The sequence below is a fragment of the Haemaphysalis longicornis genome, unplaced genomic scaffold (assembly GCF_048455015.1).
Source record: "Haemaphysalis longicornis isolate Haplotype H1 unplaced genomic scaffold, Haemaphysalis longicornis Haplotype H1 scaffold_8, whole genome shotgun sequence".
NCBI lineage: Eukaryota > Metazoa > Arthropoda > Arachnida > Ixodida > Ixodidae > Haemaphysalis > Haemaphysalis longicornis.
The window spans coordinates 162,263,386-162,284,369 of record NW_027526445.1 but is presented as its reverse complement, the minus strand read 5'-3'; the positions used below and the strand labels follow the sequence as shown (position 1 = coordinate 162,284,369).

At 44.3% G+C, this 20,984-nt stretch overlaps 1 protein-coding gene across 9 annotated transcripts in view; it reads left to right on the top strand.

The window, feature by feature from the left end:
- The window catches only part of LOC144149829 (neutral alpha-glucosidase AB-like), a 57,618-nt gene that overhangs the window by 16,301 nt on the left and 20,333 nt on the right, over positions 1-20,984 (top strand). For 5 of the 9 annotated variants that reach the window (XM_077681495.1, XM_077681497.1, XM_077681502.1 and 2 more), the window contains 8 exons: positions 7,862-8,011; positions 9,789-9,873; positions 10,496-10,592; positions 12,133-12,237; positions 13,796-13,871; positions 15,340-15,357; positions 18,051-18,224; positions 19,066-19,230. In XM_077681495.1, coding sequence (XP_077537621.1) covers positions 7,862-8,011; positions 9,789-9,873; positions 10,496-10,592; positions 12,133-12,237; positions 13,796-13,871; positions 15,340-15,357; positions 18,051-18,224; positions 19,066-19,230 — 870 coding nt within the window. The remainder of the gene's footprint in view (positions 1-7,861; positions 8,012-9,788; positions 9,874-10,495; positions 10,593-12,132; positions 12,238-13,795; positions 13,872-15,339; positions 15,358-18,050; positions 18,225-19,065; positions 19,231-20,984) is intronic. The other 4 variants (XM_077681499.1, XM_077681496.1, XM_077681498.1 and 1 more) reach the window with 3 other exon arrangements.

Sequence of the window (20,984 nt, the reverse complement as noted above, 5' to 3'; positions counted from 1 at the left end):
AAGGGCTCTATATTTCTTGTTTTCTTGCCCTGCAAAAAAGCTGTAATGCGAAAAATGGTCTCGTCAATCAGCTGTCCGAGACCACCAAAGCAGGGGATGTATAAGCAGCTAAGGCACTCGGGTCTTATGCAGTCGCCACAATGCCTCAGTGGCCAAGACTTGCTACCTAGCATGATTAGGTTAGCGGATTCGATTTCTGTCGTGGGAACTGTTTTTACTTTTATGTTCAAGGCGAAAAAGGAAAAACGGTCTTGTGTCGAGATCTAAGGGCACGTTAGAGATCCCCAGCTGGTCTAAATTTATCCGTACCTGCCGCGGTGGCTCAGTGGTTAGGCACTGTGCTTCTGAGCATGATGATGCGGGTTTGATTCCCGGCTGCAGTGGCCGCTTGTCAGAGTAAGGCAGAAAGCAAAAACACCCGTGTGTGTTTGAGATTTTAGCGCACGTTAAAGATTCCCAGATGGTCAAAATTAATCCGGAGCCCTCCACTACGGCGTGCCTCCTAGGTCAGGTGTAGCTTCGGCGCGCTCAATCTCCAGAAATTGATTTTAAGTGCAGAGCACTTTAGGGGCTCGCCTTGCCATCGTAGCTCGCTCGCTGGACCGAAGTAGAGCCACACGGCATTTTGTCGTCGCGGCGTAACCCGGAGGCTTCGAAAGCCAAGCAGTTTATATAGTCACAAGCGTTCGAAACTCGTGAACCGCTGGCGCTTGTCCTACATCTCCCCGTTGTTCAGCGCAAAGAAAACTACAGGCACATTTCAGGCAAAATATATGTAATTAACCGGCAGTGCCTGCGTTCATTTAGTTGGGAACGCTCGTTTGGTTTTCACGATATTAAGTGAAAAAAAAAGTGGCAGTCCAATGCCGGCACGTGCGGGAGGAAAAGCAAGCACAAAAAGAACAGTACTCTCGCTGGCGCAGTTTCAGGCAGGGGGCACGCGAGAGCACTGCGAAGGCAGGGAATTTGAAGTGCATTGCGTGGTAGCGGTGAGCGGATAACGGCGCTACAGCCCATTTTGGCGAATCACTGCTCTGCCCTTCCGACAGCTTTCACGTTGAGTGGAACAGCTTTAATTTTTTTTTTTTAGATGTCCACCACTAGTTACAGCTTGGCAGCTTTGCTTCAGTGTTGCTTTACTGAGGCCATTGCGCACCGCAGTAGGAAACCGTTAACTCAATACAGTCCTTTTCTAGCGAAATTTTCTTGATGAACAACAGGGGTTGCATGGCGGCGTTTGTGTGCACCACTACCGTCTTTGTGGAGATTCGACTTCAGTGTATACAATATTTTCTTGCCTAAATTAGGCAAAACATGAGCATGTGTTTATTCTTTTTTTTTTTTTTATCTTTCGGCAAAGTGCATGGACTTAACTAACGGCTTTGGGGGGCAGCGTGGTTAGGGAAATTTTGGAAAATTACTAGCTTTGTGTGAAGTAGCTGAGAAAGAAGGGCGGCGAGAGCTTATGGCTAAAATTCTTCCTTGTTTTTTCAGGATGAAGAAGAGTTCGGTGAAGTTAGTATTCTGATTTTTTTTATATATCCTGTATTAATCTCTATGTTGCTCTTACAAATATGGATTGGCTGCAAACTGTACATGCATTTGTATGCATGGGCACACAGAGATACACGTTTTTCATTAGCAGTACAAAATTAAAAAAAAAAAACCTTTTTGATTGAAGTAGAAAGCGCTTGTACTTTGAACAGTAGCAACAAAGACTAGAAGGATGACATCAACTAACCCCTACAGATGCCCTGTTAACGTCAAACTTTTTATGCCTTGAAGTGTCTCTGGGATAAAAAGAATGCTGAACATAGCTGGAATTGATGAATTATTGTAGATTCCGTGCATGGAGCAGGAACATGGCAGTAGCGGAAATGGCACTTTCTAGCGTGGCAAGGTAACGTCACAACCGCTCAGCCTAGCTTAATTAAGCAAGTGTCATCTGTCGCAAAAGATAAAACAGTACAGCCATGTGATAGATTTCACTATGCAGCCCCAGAATGAATTGTGATTGCTATCAATATCATCGACTAGGTGCTACTACCCTCTGTTTTGCCGTCGCAGCTCGGTAAACTCCCCCAACTCAATGTGCCATGAAAATTTGTTCGTAGTACCAGGAACTTGTTTTAATTAAGCAGATGTTCTTTGCATTATGCATATCACATGCGAGCAAAAGTGTTGTCTTAACGGTGAACTTCGTTGTAACAGAGGGCCTACTTATTTTTGAAACTGACTGCTACCTAACTTTAATGGATTGGTTTTTCACTAAAAATCACTAACTGTATTCACTGTCATTCACTGCCAAGAATGATGGTAATGCTGTGCTCTTGCTAAAATGATTCTGTAGTTTTGCATCCGGCTCTAATCCGTTTTTTTTTTTCATAACAAGAAAAGGGGTAGGCTGTGTTTGGGTAGACACAATAATTGGCAGTTCGCTGTTCAAGGAAATCAACACATGTTGAACTGTGGTTCCTTTTTGGGATTGGTGGAGAGGACTGACCGAAAGCAAAATGGTTAGATGCACATACAGTCTGGTGCAAAAGTATATGGAATGCAGTATGATTGCAGGGGGAATTTATTTTATTTCTTTGCTGCTGAACAGGCAAGCCTGTTCTTGGGCACAGATGCTGGTGTCTGGTCGGTGATGTAGAATGTACAGCCCTAGCTGGCCTTGTGCCATTAAACACAAACCATCATCATCATCACGTAAAATGCATTAACGCGGGAGCTGTGTTTTGTTAAGTGTTGTCCTGGGGTGTACATTTGGTCAGCAAGTTGGTAAATTACTAACGGTAATTGTTTATTTTCTGTCAATGCAATCCAAATGCCGAATCAAGGGCATATAACGACTGAGCTTCCCACTAGCTCTGAACTTTAATTAATGTTCTTTGAGTTAACTTTATTACTTAAGCTGCTGCACATTGCTCAGGGCAGGTAACTTCTCAAACATGCGAAGATTTAGCAAGTGTAGTTGCCTTCTTCATTTTACCTTAACTTGCACATTTTCTTCTTCTTGGGTCCTCTCAGGAGTCAGAAGCGTATTATGACGTTAGTATACCCAGGCTTTGTTCCTTCTTTCCTAATTTGTTTAGATTAAGGCAACGTGCTAAACTTCGTAGTTATAAATGTTGCTTCAAATGTAATCCTTGCTGTTTTCTTTTTCGGTTTAATTCTGAAATTGTTCATATGTTAATGTGACAATCTTTGTGAATATGCGAGTTAGAGCATCAATTCTAAAATATGAAAGGGGAAAGATTTAGTGTAGTAGAGTTTGGAGATGTAGCTTACACATATAGCTGTCAATAAAAAAATTTTTGCTTATAAATGCTGTACAATAATGCAAAAGATACCTCAAAGGGCATTTTCCCTGTAAACACAATACGACAATTCACGTTTACAGTTGTATGAGCATATCCCTTGCCTTTAAAATTAGTGGTGTAGTCGAGTTTTGTCTCGAGGTCACTTAAACACCTCTCAGAATTGACTGTCCCTGAAACAAGCAAGGAATGCCAGGGTGGCGTAAAGAAGCTTCTAGGGTATGGCGAGGGAGCGGAGGGATTTGAAAATAAATTCTGGAATTGGAGGGGCGGGAGCAAAGCTGTTGGGGTGCTTGCATTGTTGCATACTCTTGTCGCTGCAACCATAAGTTTCTGTTTTCGGAAATATCTTCGGTGGCATGTTGCTTGAAACGTAATGTATAGCGAAGGTGGTTCATCACTTGTACTGTGCTGTTTTCTATTGAGATCTGATATAATACAGTTGAACACGGATATATCAAATTATTGCCAATATCGAACAGTCTGAACATCCCCTTGGAAATCCCATGCAAAAGTAAAGCGCTGTTGTACACGTGTATCGAACCCTTGCTCACTGGGACATTCGACATACCGGACAAATGCGGTTTTCCTGATGGAAGGTGGGGGGGTGGGGTGGGGGTGCGTGATGAAGATGATGACTTCTTGCGGGCGCTGCCATGCTCGATGAGGTGTCACCGCTTCGCTTCAATGGCCTTCAACACCTGCTCGCACACTAGCAGGGGGGGTTAGCCACACAGCAGCGAGAATGCAGAGAGTGATTGGGTGCGAAAGGCAATAAAGGAAGGAAGGAAGCCGACTGAAAGCACTCGGTTTCTGTAGTCTTTTCTGTGTGCTTGAGCAGTCATTACTGGTGCCTTGAGCTCGGGACTTGTGTGGTGTAGTGCATGTTTGTTTTGTCTGTGGCATGCGTTTCTGAGCCATGGTCACAGAAAAACAGAGGAATTTGGATTTAGCGATGACAGCGGACATTATTCGACGGTTACAGGCCAGTGAAACGATGTCGGCTGAATTCCTGGCAGCATTTTTGAGTGCGATACTGCGCATCGAACCTGACGTAAAGGCGAAGACGGCGCGGCCGTGGTCCGTTCATTCCGGTGCGCTTCGTGTGCAAAGTGGATTTGTTGCGTAGCTCCTGACGAGAGGTGTTCAGGTACCGAAGACGACAGCACTGAGTGTCTCAAGAGTGAATTGAAAGAGCTCTTAGAATTCCGAATGACACAATGACACACGAGTTCGTAAGTGCTGACAACGATGTGCGGGCTGTGGCGAACACCACCGGGGCGAAAGAAGCAAACCCTACTATACTCGGTTACTACTTAAGAACGGCAACGGAAGTTGCCGCTTTGCCTCATCACCGCAGCTGGATGTTACTCCGCGCGCCGCAAGTAGTGCGTTACTGGGAATATTTTGAACATCACACGAGCCGTTTCCGTAATTTTCTGTACTTAATATGCTTATAAAGTACTGCAGCGATGGCAGACAAACTACGTGAGGAAAGGCAGACGATATCACGCATTCATAGCATCTCCGTTCAGAATGCGTGCGTCTGTTGACATCCGGGGCCACGCTTAGATGGAGTGATACCGTATATGAGCTATTGTTCACGAGTATAGCGCCCCTTCAACGTTCACAAACGTTTGAAACCACCTACTGCAGTTGAGCTTGCATCAGTGTCCATATTTACCACTGTTGTGGTACTGTGTACAACGCCGGATTTTCTAATTTGGACGTCCCTAGTAAGGTTGAAGATAGTCTGGTGAACTTTGACGCAGAAGAGGCAAACGAATCTCAGACTTTTTTGGGTTAAATAAAGAGCATGGGTCGTTGCGCTGTGGTTGGAATTTTCCATGCTGTGAGGAGCAAATCTGTAAGCTACCGCTTGTTGACACTTTGAAAAGGTCTCAATGATGTGGAGATTTTTCCGATAAGCTTAGGATGGGCATATTTTATTCAGCGTAACGTATACAGTACAGCATCTTATCAGCACAACGTATACAGTTATTGAAAACCTCCCGAGTCGCTCGCGCCCGGCTGGCTATCCTTAGATGTTGGGAAAGAGAAAGGGGGCTTGCTAATCTGCTAGCATTCTACTAGAAACAATTTACCGCATGCGTGGCACCTCGCTATCTTCAGAGGTGTGCCAAAAGCATGGACGGCTGCGATTATCACGCGAGTGCAAACGGAACATGCGAACTTAAGGGTGCCGTTTTTTTTTAAGTTAGAGGAGAGCAGCGAGCGCGCTGCTACGTAGGATTGGTTACTCTATTTTTTTCTCTCTCTCTTTTGCAACCATAAAGCACTGCCCCACCTGCACCGGTCAATCAGCAGACCCACCAAAAAACCACACTATAAACAGTATTGTGCTTCGGGCAGCCGCGTTTTAAGCGGTATGCTTATGCATTGAGTTCTATGAATGGTCACAAAAGCCCGCATTATATCCGGTCCTGCACTATGAGCTGTTACGTTATAAATGGGGTCTCACTGTGTTGATGTATCAAACTATTTTGCGATCCCCTTGGACTTCGATATATCCGTGTTTGACTGTAGTACCTTTACTTAAGTGTAAATGCTCCTCTGGACTTTCCCAGGCAAGATTTTGAGTTATCCAGAGCGAAGTTTAAAAAGCCTTCAGCAAAAGCATGTAAAAATAAGCAATGTGCACAGGCAGTAATTGCGGGGCGACGATGCGCTAGTGTTCTCAGTACTTGCTCATCTTAGGCATAATTGCGTAAAAAAAACGCGTTACTAGAGAGTTTTAGTATAGCGGGAGCTAGCGTTTAGCGCGCGCTATTTCTTGCGCGCGGCCTAGTGCGCATGCGCAGTCCGCAAAAGGAAGGTTTGCGTTTAGCGGACGCACGCTATTTTCCAGAGTTTGCGGGCGGTACTTTGCGGCGTTGCGGGCCGCGCGCGGCTGGCGCTGGTCTCGCGAAACCTGTTTTCTCGAGACGGCCTGCCCCCGCTGGCCGCTGCCGGCCGGAATGGTTCTGTGCGCGCGCGCCTCGCCTTCAGCGACGATCTCGCGTTGCTGACAGTGACAGGTACCTGCGGTCGCACAGCATACTAGACTGTACTTCCCTGTATCGCTGTGCCAAGCCGTACCGAACACCGCCGGTGTGGGCGATAACGCCGTTTGCCTGGGGTCGCGTTTGTATGGGCTGGTTGGCTTGCGAAATTATAGTTATTTGTTCATATCCTAGATGGCGCTAGCGACGACACTGAGCCTTCTCGCTGGTGGGGACGGTGCAGTGACTTTGGGCATTCAGCCGTTTTTTTTCCCTTCTTTATATGTATTTTGTAAACATTTTCACCTGGGTCGGACATTTCGGTGTCCACCCAATACAAAGGGTTTCTGGCCACAACGATCATCATCAAAAACAGAACCACGCTATTAGCGGAGCGTTGCTGGCGCAGTACTAAAAGCGGGGTTGGTAGAAAACGTTTGCGGAGCGCAAACGCAATATTTTGCGCGCGCTAAACGCTAGCTCCCGCTATACTAAAACTCTGTACTACTGCCAAACCAATAAATTACCCACTTAGCAAAACAGCTGGTGTCCGGCGTCGACGTCCATAACAGAAAGATGGCTTTTTGGCCAAGTCTTTGGAGCCTTGTATGGCACTGGGCATTTCATGTCACGTTCTTGAGCTCCACTGTAGCGAATGGTGGCTGTCGATGCCAATGCACCACAGTTGAAGTGGAAAAAGCAAAAGAATGCAGCTGAACAAGGGAACAGACACAGGCAAATCCACCATTGTCATCAAATATTCCAGTATCTGGTGGCAGTACTGAGCAGTGGCGCAACGCGTGGGAAACAGATGGAAGCCACTCAAAAGCATACGGCGGTAGTGGATTGTGAAGCAAATTGTGTAGAGGGACGAGAGGATATGGTCCTTCGCAAATGGACAGGTTGAAAGCAAAAAGTCTCAAGCGTTCAATTGGGCATTAATGTTGTCGCTTTCAGAACCCTTTAGAAGTGCTTAGGTGTCTTTGGGCATTTGTCATACTTTTGTGCGATTGAGCGCAGTGATGTGGTGGTTGCACGAAAAGACATTTAGCACTGAGGGTTACACACGTGACCAACTCTCTGCATGACCAACGTGACAATGCTCTACATAGGCGCGAACATCAAGTTATGCGGATTAGTCTTGGAGGGTTATGACAGGTGGCATGACCCTCCAAGACTAGTCCCGGTAAACTGAATTACAGACATACTTATGTCATGTTTCCCCATATCCACTACTATAATGTTCGTCATAATAAAAATGTCGATCAGATTTGGTTGTTTTGATCGTGTGAAATGTGCAGCGCTGTCTCGCATAACGTCACCTCAAAAAAAAAAAAAAAGTTTTCTGCGTTTAAAACTTTTCCGGTCATTTTTTTACAGGACGACGAAGAGTATGTATCGCCTGTAAGTTTTTCAATAGCTAGTGTTCGCTCCTTTCGGGGGAAAGCAGATCTTCTCGTTGACAGACTTTCGTGCCAGGAACTTAACGACGATGTACCCGATGACTTTGTTTGAGAATTTTTGCGCTTCGGTCACTAGCAGGAGCAGCAGGCCTACGACGAACGGGGTTACAAGGTGCAAACGGGCGAGCACGCTGACGGGAAAGCCGACAAGCATGATGGCGAGCATGCCGACGAGCATGTTGACAATCATGCCGCCGAAAATGACGGAGGGGATAAATTGCCCGAGGTGAGGTGTGGTGTCTGCTCGTGGGAGAAAATAAAAATAATCAACCCCGCGTGGTTGTTCCAGACTTTTTCAGCAAAAAGCTCAACAGGTTTGGACTTGACTTGTTAAAAGAAAAGTGTTGGTAGGACCATAGGCAAAGCTCTGGGGCTTGGGGGCCAGTTGAATTGCCATTTCGTTTATTGGGCGAAAACAACTAACCGCGCTAAAGAAGGAAATGTGTGTGTTGGGGTTGGTGTGCGGGGTGCAAAGCAGTTTTTTCCTGCGAGTGTTGGCTGATGTGCTCTCACTGCTCAGGCATTGAAGGAAATAAAATTAGTTCGAAGGACATTTAGCTTCATGTGACAGGGGCATCGGAAGAACTAGCTTTATGTCATTAAAGGCAGAGCCGTCTGCATTGCGGAACTTTACGTGGGAGTGAAATACAAATGCCTTCATCTTTACAATTTGTGCATTTACTTTTCGAGGGGAGTTTAGTTTTATTAAATAACCTGCGGCCATATACCGCAGTAGAGCCATGGTTGAAAATTTGCGAAGGTCTAGCTGGGAACCCCTTCAGCCGTGATTATTTTATTTCAAGCAAAACAATATTTTCTGTGTTTTCTTAAAATTCAGGGTCCCATACGCCCTCAAACAAAAAATACAGCTGGAAGTGCAGAAATAATAATGAGGCAATTAGAACATCTGGCAATTAAAACGTTTCTGTCAAACAGACAAATCACTTTTTATATTTTCTAAAACTTTGACTGCATGAACCTACAAACAAGAAATGACTTTGTGATGGACTTGCTTATAGATTTGCAAGCTTGGGAATAAAACTCGGACCGCCATTTTTTTTGGCCTCAATGTCGTAATTTTGTCTTCACCGGAGCTTCTTTTTCTTTGTAGCGTGCAGTTCCAGTAAAATGAAACCATAGTGGTATCCATCGCAATAGGCATCAATGAAGAGCAGTTACCCAAAAAACAAGCAGTTTTGGTTTCGTTCTCTCTGCACTAGAACTTTTATGTGATGGCATCAGTTGACACCACCAGGGCCGAAAGGGTTAATTTTGAGGACGTCTGTGTATTGTAAATTTATTTTAGCGCTTAAGTTTATCCCGATTAGCTTACCATTGGAAGTTTGTGCCGAGCATACAGATGCTGCCAAATGCTACCTGCCGAGCAATACGAAGTCGCAGTGGGTTCAGCATAGCTGTGGGAAGTGGCCTCTCGTTCAATCCTCCAGTGCGCTTGGCACTGTGAAACTTGTTGGTACCGGCTTATAGAGAAGAAACCGCTAGAAGCTGGAACCTGGTTTGGCTAGTGGCCAAAGTTGAGTTTGCCCCCAAAGGGAACATCCTGCCTGTTTCTGAGCTGCTTTTCTTACGCCTCTTGTCGCAAGCACACCTATTTTCCAACCCTGCTGCTTTTACTTTAACTGCTTTCCGATGCATGTTTGCTTCACTGTGCGAAAGCTAGCCAAGCCAAGCCTACAAGGATGGCTATGGCACTGTGCTTGTCCTTTGGAGTGCATGTATGTTCCTGCGTGGGCGTCGTACTGCTTCTTCTTTCTGTTCGACTCCGTGACAAGCCGTGTTAGTCATTTATTTATGAATATTTATAAATACTGCAATTACTTTTAGGGATTTTTATGCACAGAATACATTGCTTTTCTCTGCAGCATCAGTATGACTGTGTCTAGTGGTACCACTTATGCTCTTTTCAAACCTGTGTATGTTTTCAACTACTCTCTCCCCCTCCCTCTCCCTCTTTTCTCTTTTGTGTGGTGGCATGGTGGCAGGCGGAGGAAAAACCACACGATGAGGGTGACTTGGATGGTGCCTGGGAGGAGACCTTCAAGGGACACAAGGATTCCAAGAAGCACGGTACCTTCTTCTTGTCTTCGATTCATTTTGGCGGGCCAGTACCTGCTAAGATCTCCTTTTTTTTTTTCCCCGTTTGGTGGGGATAATGTTGGAGGGAAATGGAACAAAAGCCGTTCTGAAAGGAAAAGGAAATATTAGCAGCTGACCTTGTCTGGATAATCTTACAATGAAACGGAACGAAGCTATTTTAAAGGGGAAAAAAATGGCAGCTGAATTTATCTTGGGAAAGTACTAGTTTAATTAATTCATGGAGAGTGAGAATGGCCCCTATGGAGGTCATGTTGGCAAGCAAAGGGAGGAGCCAGGTGCGAGCAAGCTACCTTTCCCAGCGTGTGGTGTGCAGTTCCTATCTGTTGTTTGTTAGCTGCCCATGTGGGGATGCAGAGGATTTTAACGAAAGGTAGCCTTAATTAAATGACCCCGGACTGTACAAACGGTTAAAACTTGACTGTATGAGGATCTTCATTAAAAAAAAAAAAGAAATGTTGGAATTAACGTGCTTTTTGTCTTATCTCCCACGATGATAAGACAAAAAGCCTGCAGTTTAGTTGTGTTACGCTTACTCGCTTCAGCTTATCGGTTTTGGGTCTCACAAAAAAGCGCATTATTTGGTTGCCCGCAGGTCCAATGTCTGTTGGAATGGACTTCACGTTCGAGGGCTTTGACCATGTCTACGGAGTCCCCGAGCACGCAGACTCCTTTGCCCTACGGTCCACAGTGTGAGCCCCACTTTCGCTATTTTCTCGCGCAAAACGTCTGCTTCCTTGCTTAGCCGCATTTGTTTTTTCTTTTCTTTGTTTGAGAATGGCCCCTATGCAGCTGTTTGATCCGTCATTGACTTAACCCGGAATGTGCTAGTAATTCTGCGACAAGTGCTAAGATTTTGTCTTCAGCACGACAAAAATGAGCATGAATGTGTTTCTGATAACTTTTATTATCGTACCTCTTAAGTCTTCTTTTACTTTTCCCCACACACTTCAGGGTCTTGCGACCTTCTTCAGCAAAGAGCCATCAATTTAATTTTACTTTTTTTTTCTAATGAGGTGTATATAGGTTGTACTTGTTTTTTTTGAAGTTGAAGTTGAAGTTTATTCATAAAAAGTAAACGGTTACAAAGAAAATTTACAGACAAGGGTCCCGAAGTCAGCGACTGCACTGGGACCCTCGATGATGAAATACACAAAAAACGTTACAGAAGCAGCAATGAAAGCGAAAACAAGTGCAATAAAACATTTGTGAAGAAAACAAATAAGCAAGAACTTGTAGTGCATGGTTTTCATATGGAAGTTACTAAAATATTAAGCTATGTACATAAACACGGCATTCAAAAAACAAATTGTCATTATACACAATTAAATACTAACGGTTTACAAAAGTACACAAAAAACTACTGTGCAAACAAATGACGAAAGTCAAACCAGCAAAACAAAGAAATTAGGAAACATATCAGGTTAGAAGAAGATTTTTTAGAGATTTTTTAAAGGCTGTGATAGAATGTGATGATTTAATATTAAGTGGTAGGCGGTTCCATAGATTAATTGCGGCAAAATGGAAAGTTTGCTGGCCATAATTAGTTTTTACCTTAGGTAACAACAAGTTATTATTCAAGGCAAATCTAGTAGTGTTATGGTTCACTAAAGTACCTACGTCAAGAAGTTCAAAACATAATTGGTTGTTGAGTAGTTTGAAAAAAGAAATACCTAAGTTATAATCAAACAATGCTGTGACCGATAAAACTGAATTTTCGCGGAGTAGAGGTGATGCACTTGAATGGCGAGGGCTGCTAGTAATGATACGGATAGCTTGATTTTGAATGTGCTGAATGGATGATAGGTGGGTGTGATATGTGTTACCCCAAGCAGTGATTCCATAGTTGATATGACTGTGCATGAAAGCGAAGTAAAGTGATAACAAAGCTTTGGTTGGAAAGAATGGTCGTGCCTTCAGCAATGCCCGGATGCCAAATGCCATTTTTTTTCTGATATGATCAACGTGAGATGTGAACTTAAGGTTAGTGTCAAGAATTATACCAAGAAATTGGACGCAGTCGCATGATACAATCCGATTAGAACCAAGTCTTAAGAACCAAGTTTGGGCAATGTTTTCCAAAGCCCAATTCCCCTGCGTTCAAAATCATTCACAGCAGTCAGATACAACATGCCTGGGTGTGTCTTTATTGTTGTAATTTAGAAATTATGATTTGAACTCATTTTTTGATAAATTGCCCTTAGCTGTTTGTGTTGCGTGGTTCTCCTGCAGTGGTTCAACGGACCCCTACCGACTGTACAACCTGGATGTGTTCGAGTACGAGGTGGACAGTCCAATGGCCCTCTATGGCAGCATCCCCTACATGCTGGCTCACAGGTGCGTGCGGGTGCTGTTTTCTTTTTCTTGTAAGACAAAGTCCTGGTATGTTTCATTAAAAGGTGGTTTTGCATGACCCTGGTGTTGATGCAAACTGTGCAAGAACCTACGGGAGGCCAGAAGCGAACCAGAGCATGCCAGCTGTGTATAGAAAGTGATTAAGGATTACGGAAGCTAATTAAGGATTGATTAGTGATTGATAGTAATGAATAGTAATGTGAGGGCAAGGTGAATCAAAATGAATTGAGATGGAATAATGATTGATTAGTGATTCATAGCAGTAAGGTAGATTAGCGTGGCTGCTGCTTTGACGAGTAGACGTGTATATAAAAGGTCACAATAGTGCACCAGGCTTTCGTCTGCAAAGCGCGTAAGCAGGTTTAAGTGCTCCGAGAAATATTTGTTCATGCGTTGGCATTTTATTTCAGTGTTACCTCTACTGTTGACGTAATTCTTGTACTAATTCGGTTGTATTTACCCCAGTTCTGGCCATACCAGTGTGCTAAATGCAACAATTGTCACATTCATCATGCATCATTCTCGCATTCATTTTATTTCAGTGCCACTCTATCATGTTATTGCACAGAATAATTCAGTCACGATAACCACCCTTAATTAAAAAAAAGAAAAACTGAAGTTTGGAGGCATACTGGAAAGGCACTGTGCTTTCTGTGCATGCACTGGGCTTCTATGTCCTTTTCATTCCAATTTCTAGGAAACATAGTCGAAGGCTTTATTATGCAATGAATGCAAATGCATTTTGTAAACTGTAATTCGCAGGGAGCCATAGTGTGAAGGAAACTAAACTAAGACTGCTTTTTCTATTTTGAAACACTGATTGATATCTGTATCCTGACTTTTTACTTCTTATAGTAGCAGCAGTGAAGGTTTTGGCGCCTCTATTGGTTTTCAAACAAAGCCCAGTTAAGCTTAATGATGGGCTATAACGGTGACGTTTTGTTAGTTTCAAATATTGTCGTGAGTGGGTTTTAGTTTTCAGTGTTAAGATGGCTTTGTTCCCACTTTCTTTTTTTTTTGCCTGTCTGGTGTGCTTTTCGAGTAAAGGTCCTACACTGAGTTAAAACAACAGTTTGACTATTTGTTCTGAGTTGTGTGTACGTGTGCTGTATGGGAGATTATGCATGTCTTGCATGCTTGCATGCATTGGGCCTTCTAAGCAGCACTTACATCCCAAGTTATGTCTTTTTTAATAACGTGCTGAACCATGCTATAACGTGGTATGATGATATGGTCATCTGTGAAGTGTAACTTCAAAGGAATCGAAAAATATCATCCTTGGGTGTGAGAAAATAGGACTTTTTTTTTTTTGGTCAGGAATGGCATCAAAGGCTGAAATTGCACGAGAACCAACGATCATCACAGGAAACCCAGTGCTGTTTTTATAGTATAAAAGTAGTGTTCTGGTCTGGTTAGTTTGTGTGAAGTATTTAAAGCTGGCAGTTGTGCATTGCACAAGTTTTTGAGGGTATGAAAAAAAGTGAAAGTAAACGCTTGTTTGGTGGTTAATTTGCATGCGTGTGTGGTTGGGTTCCCGTAGCGAGTCCAGGACAGTTGGATTGCTGTGGCTGAACGCGGCTGAAACGTGGGTGGACATTGAGCCCAACTCCAAGCAGGTCAGTGCGAACTTCCCGCCGCACCCTCCGCATGCCAGAACGTTATGCAGCGCCTGTTAAACCTGACTGACATCTGGGTCGTGGTGTGGACATTTGCCGACGAGTAACCAGTAACATTGACGGTTTCGCATTAGAGGGGCCATGAAGACAAAATGAAAGTTTTGTCTGTTTAAGAAAATGTTGTGTCCCAATAACAGTGACAGCAATTGTATCTTCGAACAACAAAGGGAGCTGTTATTAAAGGAGTACTGACACGAAATTTTTGTAATTTAAGGTCAATCGCTGGCCACTGCACCAAGTCACTGTAGCAAGACCGTGCTATAATTTTTGCCGCAACACGGTTTACTCGCGAAGTTTGAATTGTGTATTTCGCGTTGCTGGATCTTGTGGGAAACGAAAACGGCTATGTGTTGAGTACTTTGACCCAGTAGTGACGGCCCGGGACCGTTCAAAGGGTGTCTCCACCATGTACGGGAATGCCGTTTTCTTTCTTTCTTTCTTTCTTTCTTTCTTTTTTTTTTTTTCTTTCCATCTTTGACTTCTACTATCGTTCGTTTCGCTTGTCCTTGGCAGTTTCAAACTCGCCCTTTTCCCTCACCATTCGCTCGACCACGTTGGTCTATCTCGCGTGCGCAAGGCACTGGTTGTCGCGTAGCGCGCTCGCTGCGCTTGGCTGGCGGGCTAGCTTAGACGCATAGAAGGAAGGGGGGTGCAACATAAACGTTGCTTTTTTTTTTAACTTGAAATTACGCGAGAACGCGCAAAACGTAGTAGTTTAAATAATTTGTTACCCCACCTGTCGCGTGAGATCTTCCACTAGGGCGGAATTTACCAAACAGAATTTACCCGCACCCCGGTTGTACGACACCCCGGTCACACGATGCTTTCTCGCGGTCCCTTGAAAGTTGTATTATCCGGGGTTCCACTGTATCACTTCAGCGCTGACATCTAGTTAACACACTCGTAACACATTTAGTCTTTCCCTCTGTTGCATTGCGGCTGATAGCACGTAGGCTTTTGGGGTTTGAATGAAAGTTGAGTGTTCAGCAAAAGTTAGTCCTTTTAAATTAAACAAGATTGTATTTTGTCTTCATGGCCCCTTAATTAAGGCCATTGTAAAGGCATTTGTTGTGTTGTTAATGGGAACAAAGTAAAACTTGCTTCTCTTGCACCATTTCTCTTAAGGTGGTCCAAAAAAGGCACCGTTTGACTATAAAAGGGGTCAACTGGCCGCCCTTGCCTTGGCTTTGTGCCAAGTAAGATTGAGAGCGCAAAAATGCCTAATGATTCTGCCGGGACCTAATTTGATGAACCAGCTCACGTAAGTCCCTGTTAGCACACCTAAGATCATCTGTCCTGGGCGGTCATCGGCTTTCTTTAAAATTGCGGCATCTTGAGACTACAAACGCACATGTTTTGGTGGCTATGAAGACTGTGATCTGAGAATAGCCATTGTTATCTCTTGCAGGAAGGTGACCCTGACACGGTAAAACACTCCTGGATTTGTCTGTTTCCTTGTTCTCGCTTGTAACACGGTTGCTGTGCTTACACCTTGCACAAGGCACCAGCTCAGTAAACAAAATAAACGAAACCACATCCTTCATGTAGTTATTATGCCGTGAGCAGAAAATAGGTTAGAGGTCGATTCAGATATGTTGCAATGTGCTTTTTGTGGGAATTCGTCACTGAAACATCTTGAGGTCCAAACGCTGTAGTCACATTTGTGCTTGCAATCTCAATCGTGCTTGTTATGTCGATTATGGTGCTTTAGTGTTGTCTTTTGGCTTATCAGCAGATATTCCAATTCAAATACTGTATTTTCCGGTGTATAAGTCGCGGTTTTTTTGAGAAATATTCGGGTCTATTCGATTCAGCCTGCACCTCTTGAACCAGTTCACAGTGGTGCAAAGTGGGTTCCGCCATCGGCGGAACCAGCCCTGCACTTTTTTCGTCTGCTTCTGCACCTCCTCGGCAGGGAGTGCAGGCAAAGCCGTGAACCCGTCCTGCACCCGTCGGCACCACCGGTGAATCGAACGGCGCGGTTCAGGTGCCGCGAGCTGCACCGCTGAAACGAACGGCGAAGTGCGGCACCGCCTGAACTGGTTCACGCGGTGCAGGTGAAACGAATAGACCCATTCGTTGGTGCGTCTTATCCACCAGTGCGACTTATGTATGGAATAATTCCAGTTCGCGGCGGCCGCGTGTGGCCAGCGCACGTTGAGACACAGCTCTATGGTGTAAATTAATCCCAAGACCACTGCTACGGCGTTTCTCATAGCCCATATGTCGCTTCGGGACGTTACACCTAAGAATTTGCAGCTTTATCTAGTCAAAAACAATGATAATGGCCTGCGACAACCGCACGCCACTTCATGCCATGCACAGTAACTACAGTTCAGAATAAATTCAAAGTAACATCACACTGGGTTGCAAAAACAAAATGCAGCTTATGAATTATTACAGAGAGTTACTCTGAAGGAGGTAAAAGTGCTGCTAATTTTTAAAATGACAGCTGACTGATAAGTTTCGATTTTCGGGCCGCTTCCAGTCGCGTCACTTCCGTCCGCCATGACACCTTTATTGCGCTGATTTATGACATCACACAAGAGACGCGCAACATTTGGAGAGGTGGCCAAATGGGTCTCCGACTCTTGGTACTCCATTTCTACCAAAACAGTTGTAGCCGGTCCGCGAGTGGTAACGATGTTGGCGAAGAAGACATTAGATAGCCGGAGGACGACAGTGATGTGCCCGCGGAACTCCCACTGAAGACATACTGAGTTATTTGTTAGTGAGTCTGAGGAAAAAGACTTCGATGGTTTTGCCTAAACGCTGTCCGTAAGTACATGCCATCTCTGTGTATCAATAAACCATTTTTGAGAAGTTGGTTCAGTGTAGACTTTGGGTGTTATATGCCCGTGTCTAGCCCTCCTTACCGGGGGATGCGTTCATAGGCGGCGGCTGCCGCAACCATGTACTTTCGCTGTACTTTCTAACGATCTAATTCACTGTGAGTTTACCTAATTAACAAGTGCGTCTTATATACCGGTGCGTCTTATACACCGGTGCGACTTATATACATTTTTTTCGGAAAAACTGACATTTTGAGGAGGATGCGACTTATACAAAGGTGCGACTTATAGACCGGAAAATACGGTATGTACAATTCTGAACTTGCACAAGACACTGTTGCTGGCTGCTATCTGTGTTACTGTGGTGATGGGTCCTGCATTTGCAAGCGTGCTGGGGCTGAGTGGTACAATTATTTACTAATGTCATGGCTTAGGACTACAGTAATGTAGAGACGGGAAAGGAGAGAGTGGGTGCAACTTTGTGAAAGTACATAGTGTATTGAGCTGAGCCAAAAGCTACTTCCCCCACCGCACCAGAAAGGCACGAAAAAGCTGTCTGATAGCAAGAAACTTTGCTCTATAACTTGTAAACATAGCAGTGTGTAAATGCATGGCAGACATTTGAAATACAGAATGAAGGAAAAGGGCTACGAATTTCACTGCAAAACAGTTGAGTTTTCTGATGTGCACAAATAAGTTGCACCTGATGCATTCGTTAAAACCAAGGATACACTGACCATGTAGCCTAACGATCCTTACACTTCGCCACATTCAAAACGTATTTCAGGATCCCTTTGTAAATTCTTTACCGTATGATTAAGCTCTCGTGGTATCTCACAAAAACAGCCCGTAGCATCAATATGACTTTCGAACTCGGCCAAGGTCAAGCCAGCACCTCATGCGCTTGCGTAGTGAAAGCAGGTAATCGCACGTAGGGGCCCGTGCCGTCAGAAAATAATACAAGGATGCGCTGCATCTATCCAAGTTCACTGCACGTGCGTGTGTACAGCATTGACTGTGTCGATCAGTGTCTGTGTATTGCCGTGTGGTGCAATTTGTGTGCTTGTCTACTGCACAAAAACAGCGCTATCACTTGACAATTTTGGTTTAACTGCGTTCAACCACAGCAAATATTTCCCTTACAAGAAAAATGGTGCAAGGGTTTATGCACGGTTAGATTTTTTTCTCTCCCCCACAAGCGAACACATGCATGCCTGCTGCCACTGCTAACACGTGCTTCTTGCTTGGCCGCTGTGTTCTGTGCCCGTCCTTTCAAGACTCTCAAGTACATGTGCTGCAAGCATGCCTGGTTTGTGCCTTGTTGCAGGGAGTGCTGTCCTCCGTGGTGGAGTTCGTGAAGCGTAGCCCACCTCCGAATCATCGGGAGACCCACTGGTTCTCGGAGAATGGCCTCATCGATGTCTTCTTTATGCTGGGACCGGGGCCAAAGGACGTCATGAAGCAGTATCGCTCGATCACTGGCACCACACCACTGCCACCGGTGAGAGGAAGGCGCGGAATAGACTTTGTTCGATGCTCTTACTCTTTTTTTAATCTATGACACTTCTGTTGACACTTTATTCTGACACCCATTTTACTCTAACACTCATTTAACTCTCTTTTTACTCTTGTTAATTTATTTGACACCTAACCTGATCCTGCTTGGCACTTTTACTCGCTTTTTACTCTCATTTTACACTTGTGATGAAAGGGCATTTACACTCTACCAAAGGTGAGAGATATCATGGTGATATACATATCACCATGATATCTGCGTGTAGTGATCTATTGTTCACTGTGCTGAGGGGGGGCGTGTTCTATTTTTCCAACCTGTGCCTGATAGCTTTGTAACTCCCGTTCAGAGTTGCAAACAGGTGTGCCTATTATTCTTATACTGGCCTTCTTTTCTTTCTCTCTTTTTTTTTTCAGCACAAAAAAGCTTTGTACGTGGTTTCAACAAGATTGTGAATTCCCATATATACGGTGTTCAGAAGAAGTTGTATTTTTACAGGGAATGTGCCTTTGAAGGCCAGAAGAAATTCAATTGCCACTAAGAGCGGGGAGAGGATTTTCATTAGGACATACACTAAGGTGGGGAAGGAGATAAACTACACTCCTAGGAGCCCCTTTTTAGGGCTCATTTTAGGGATGTATTGAGGTGGTCATGGTTATGCGGAGAGGGGATAAGACGATTTCTCAATCACAAAGAAGGGTTTACACAAAGTGCCTGTCTTTGACCTCTGTGCTATTAAAACGTTTGTAACAAGAGAGATGGACCTCCCCATTTACATGTTCAACGAGATTTGTTCATCGCAATTTCTGTGGTTGTCTCGGGTGTGCAGCTTTTCTCAGTGGCGTACCACCAGAGCCGATGGAACTACAATGACCAGGACGATGTGCGGAGTGTCGATGCGGGCTTTGATGAGCACAACCTTCCATACGACGCACTCTGGCTTGACATCGAGCACACTGACGGCAAGAAGTACTTCACGTGGGACCCCTTCAAGGTGGGACTTCTTTACTTTTTTTTTTCTTTCTTTTTGCGGAAGTGCAAATTCTTTTTTAGTGTGATGTGTGATGCAGCTGGAATGGCAAGGAAACGGCATGGTCTTCTAGAGTAAAGTTCTTTAAGGTGAAAGCCTTAGGTGTATGGAACCTGAGGTACGGAAAGTTGAATTACACAGAAAATTGAAGGGCGCATTGATAGAGGGAAACAGCTGCGTCGAAAAAAGATTTTGAGAAAGCCCAACAAAGTGCATGCTGGGAATGGGAAGCAGCAGCGTCAAAGGAAGCAGCCCTGTGCCAAACATGCAGTACAAGCTTGAGAGGTGAAGGTGTTGTCGTGAGCAAACAGGATGCTCCTGGCAATGGCTAGCGAGCAGAACGAGCTTCATTCTGAGCTTCCCAAGTTGACGGGAGTGGCTGCAAACCTCTGCCAGAAGTTTCACTGCAGGTCGACGGAGGGTCCTATTAGGCTTTCGCTTTCACATTCTTGGGAAGTTCTACGCCCGCCCTGTAATATTTTTTCCTATCTTTTATAGGCTACAAATTGAACGGAGCCATTCAAAATAACTCCTTTGTGCTTTTTTAGAGCATACCTGTAATGTCGTGACATGGAATAAACTAGTGAATTGGGAATAGCTTGTAGTTAGTAGCCTATGCAAAGCTTTATTTCGTTATGGAGCACTGTTAGGGAAAGGCGGAAAACTAGTGTTATTTATCTGTATTACCTTTAGTAAATGAAATAGGGTTATTTTGCCCCTTTCAAGGCATACTGTTTTTTGCAAGGGTGTAAAAAAGATGGCACAGCCAGTGCTAAAAAAAACGAACTGAGGGAGGTGAAGGTTCTGTAGGATTAAGGTGCACGTTTTGCTGAGTTCTGAAAGATGGTGTTCCCTGCCATAACAGTCCATGTACTGTAACTGTAGGCAGCACCTCTGATGACACCCTAGATAAACCAAGAAAGCATAAAACCATGTGTAAAAGTTTGGTTGATGAGCTTAACTAGCGAATGGTCAGTTTTTTTAGATGGGGAGGCGTCAAGTCCGCTGTCGTTTTGAGCAACGCTGCTGCAAAAGCATGTTTATGTGCCACTCACTTTAAAGAAAGAAAAAGAAAATTATCAACCAGAAAAAAAGTCAAGCATGGCTTTTGCCATCAGTGTAGCAGCATGCCTATTGTGCATTGGCGCATGAGAAGCGGTGTTGTTTCTTTTTTCTAAATGTTCATATTACGAAATACTATGGCGACCACCATGTTATCGTTCCAGTTCCAAACTTTATGAATTTTGTTCTGACTTGACAGGGGAGATATAGTGGGAAGCAGTATCGCTCGATCACTGGCACCACACCGGTGCCACCAGTGAGAGGAAGGCGTGGAATAGACTTGTTTAAAGCTCTTACTCTTTTTTACTCTGTATGACACTTTCGTTGACTCTTTATTCTGTCTGACACCCATTTAACTCTGACACCACTGCCACCGGTGAGAGGAAGGTGTGGAATAGACTTTGTTTGAGGTTCTTACTCTTTTTTACTCTATATGACACTTCCGTTGACTCTTCATTCTGTCTGACATCCATTTAACTCTGGCACTCATGTCACTCTCCTTTTACTCTTTAAATTTTACGCCTATTTGATCCTGCTTGGCATTTTTACTCTCTTTTTACACTTTACACTTCTTTACAGAGTGCCTGATCACTTGGGGCTCTGCAAATGTGTCGTATTGGTAGCTGTCGCATCTGAAACCTCTTCCACAGTGCTGA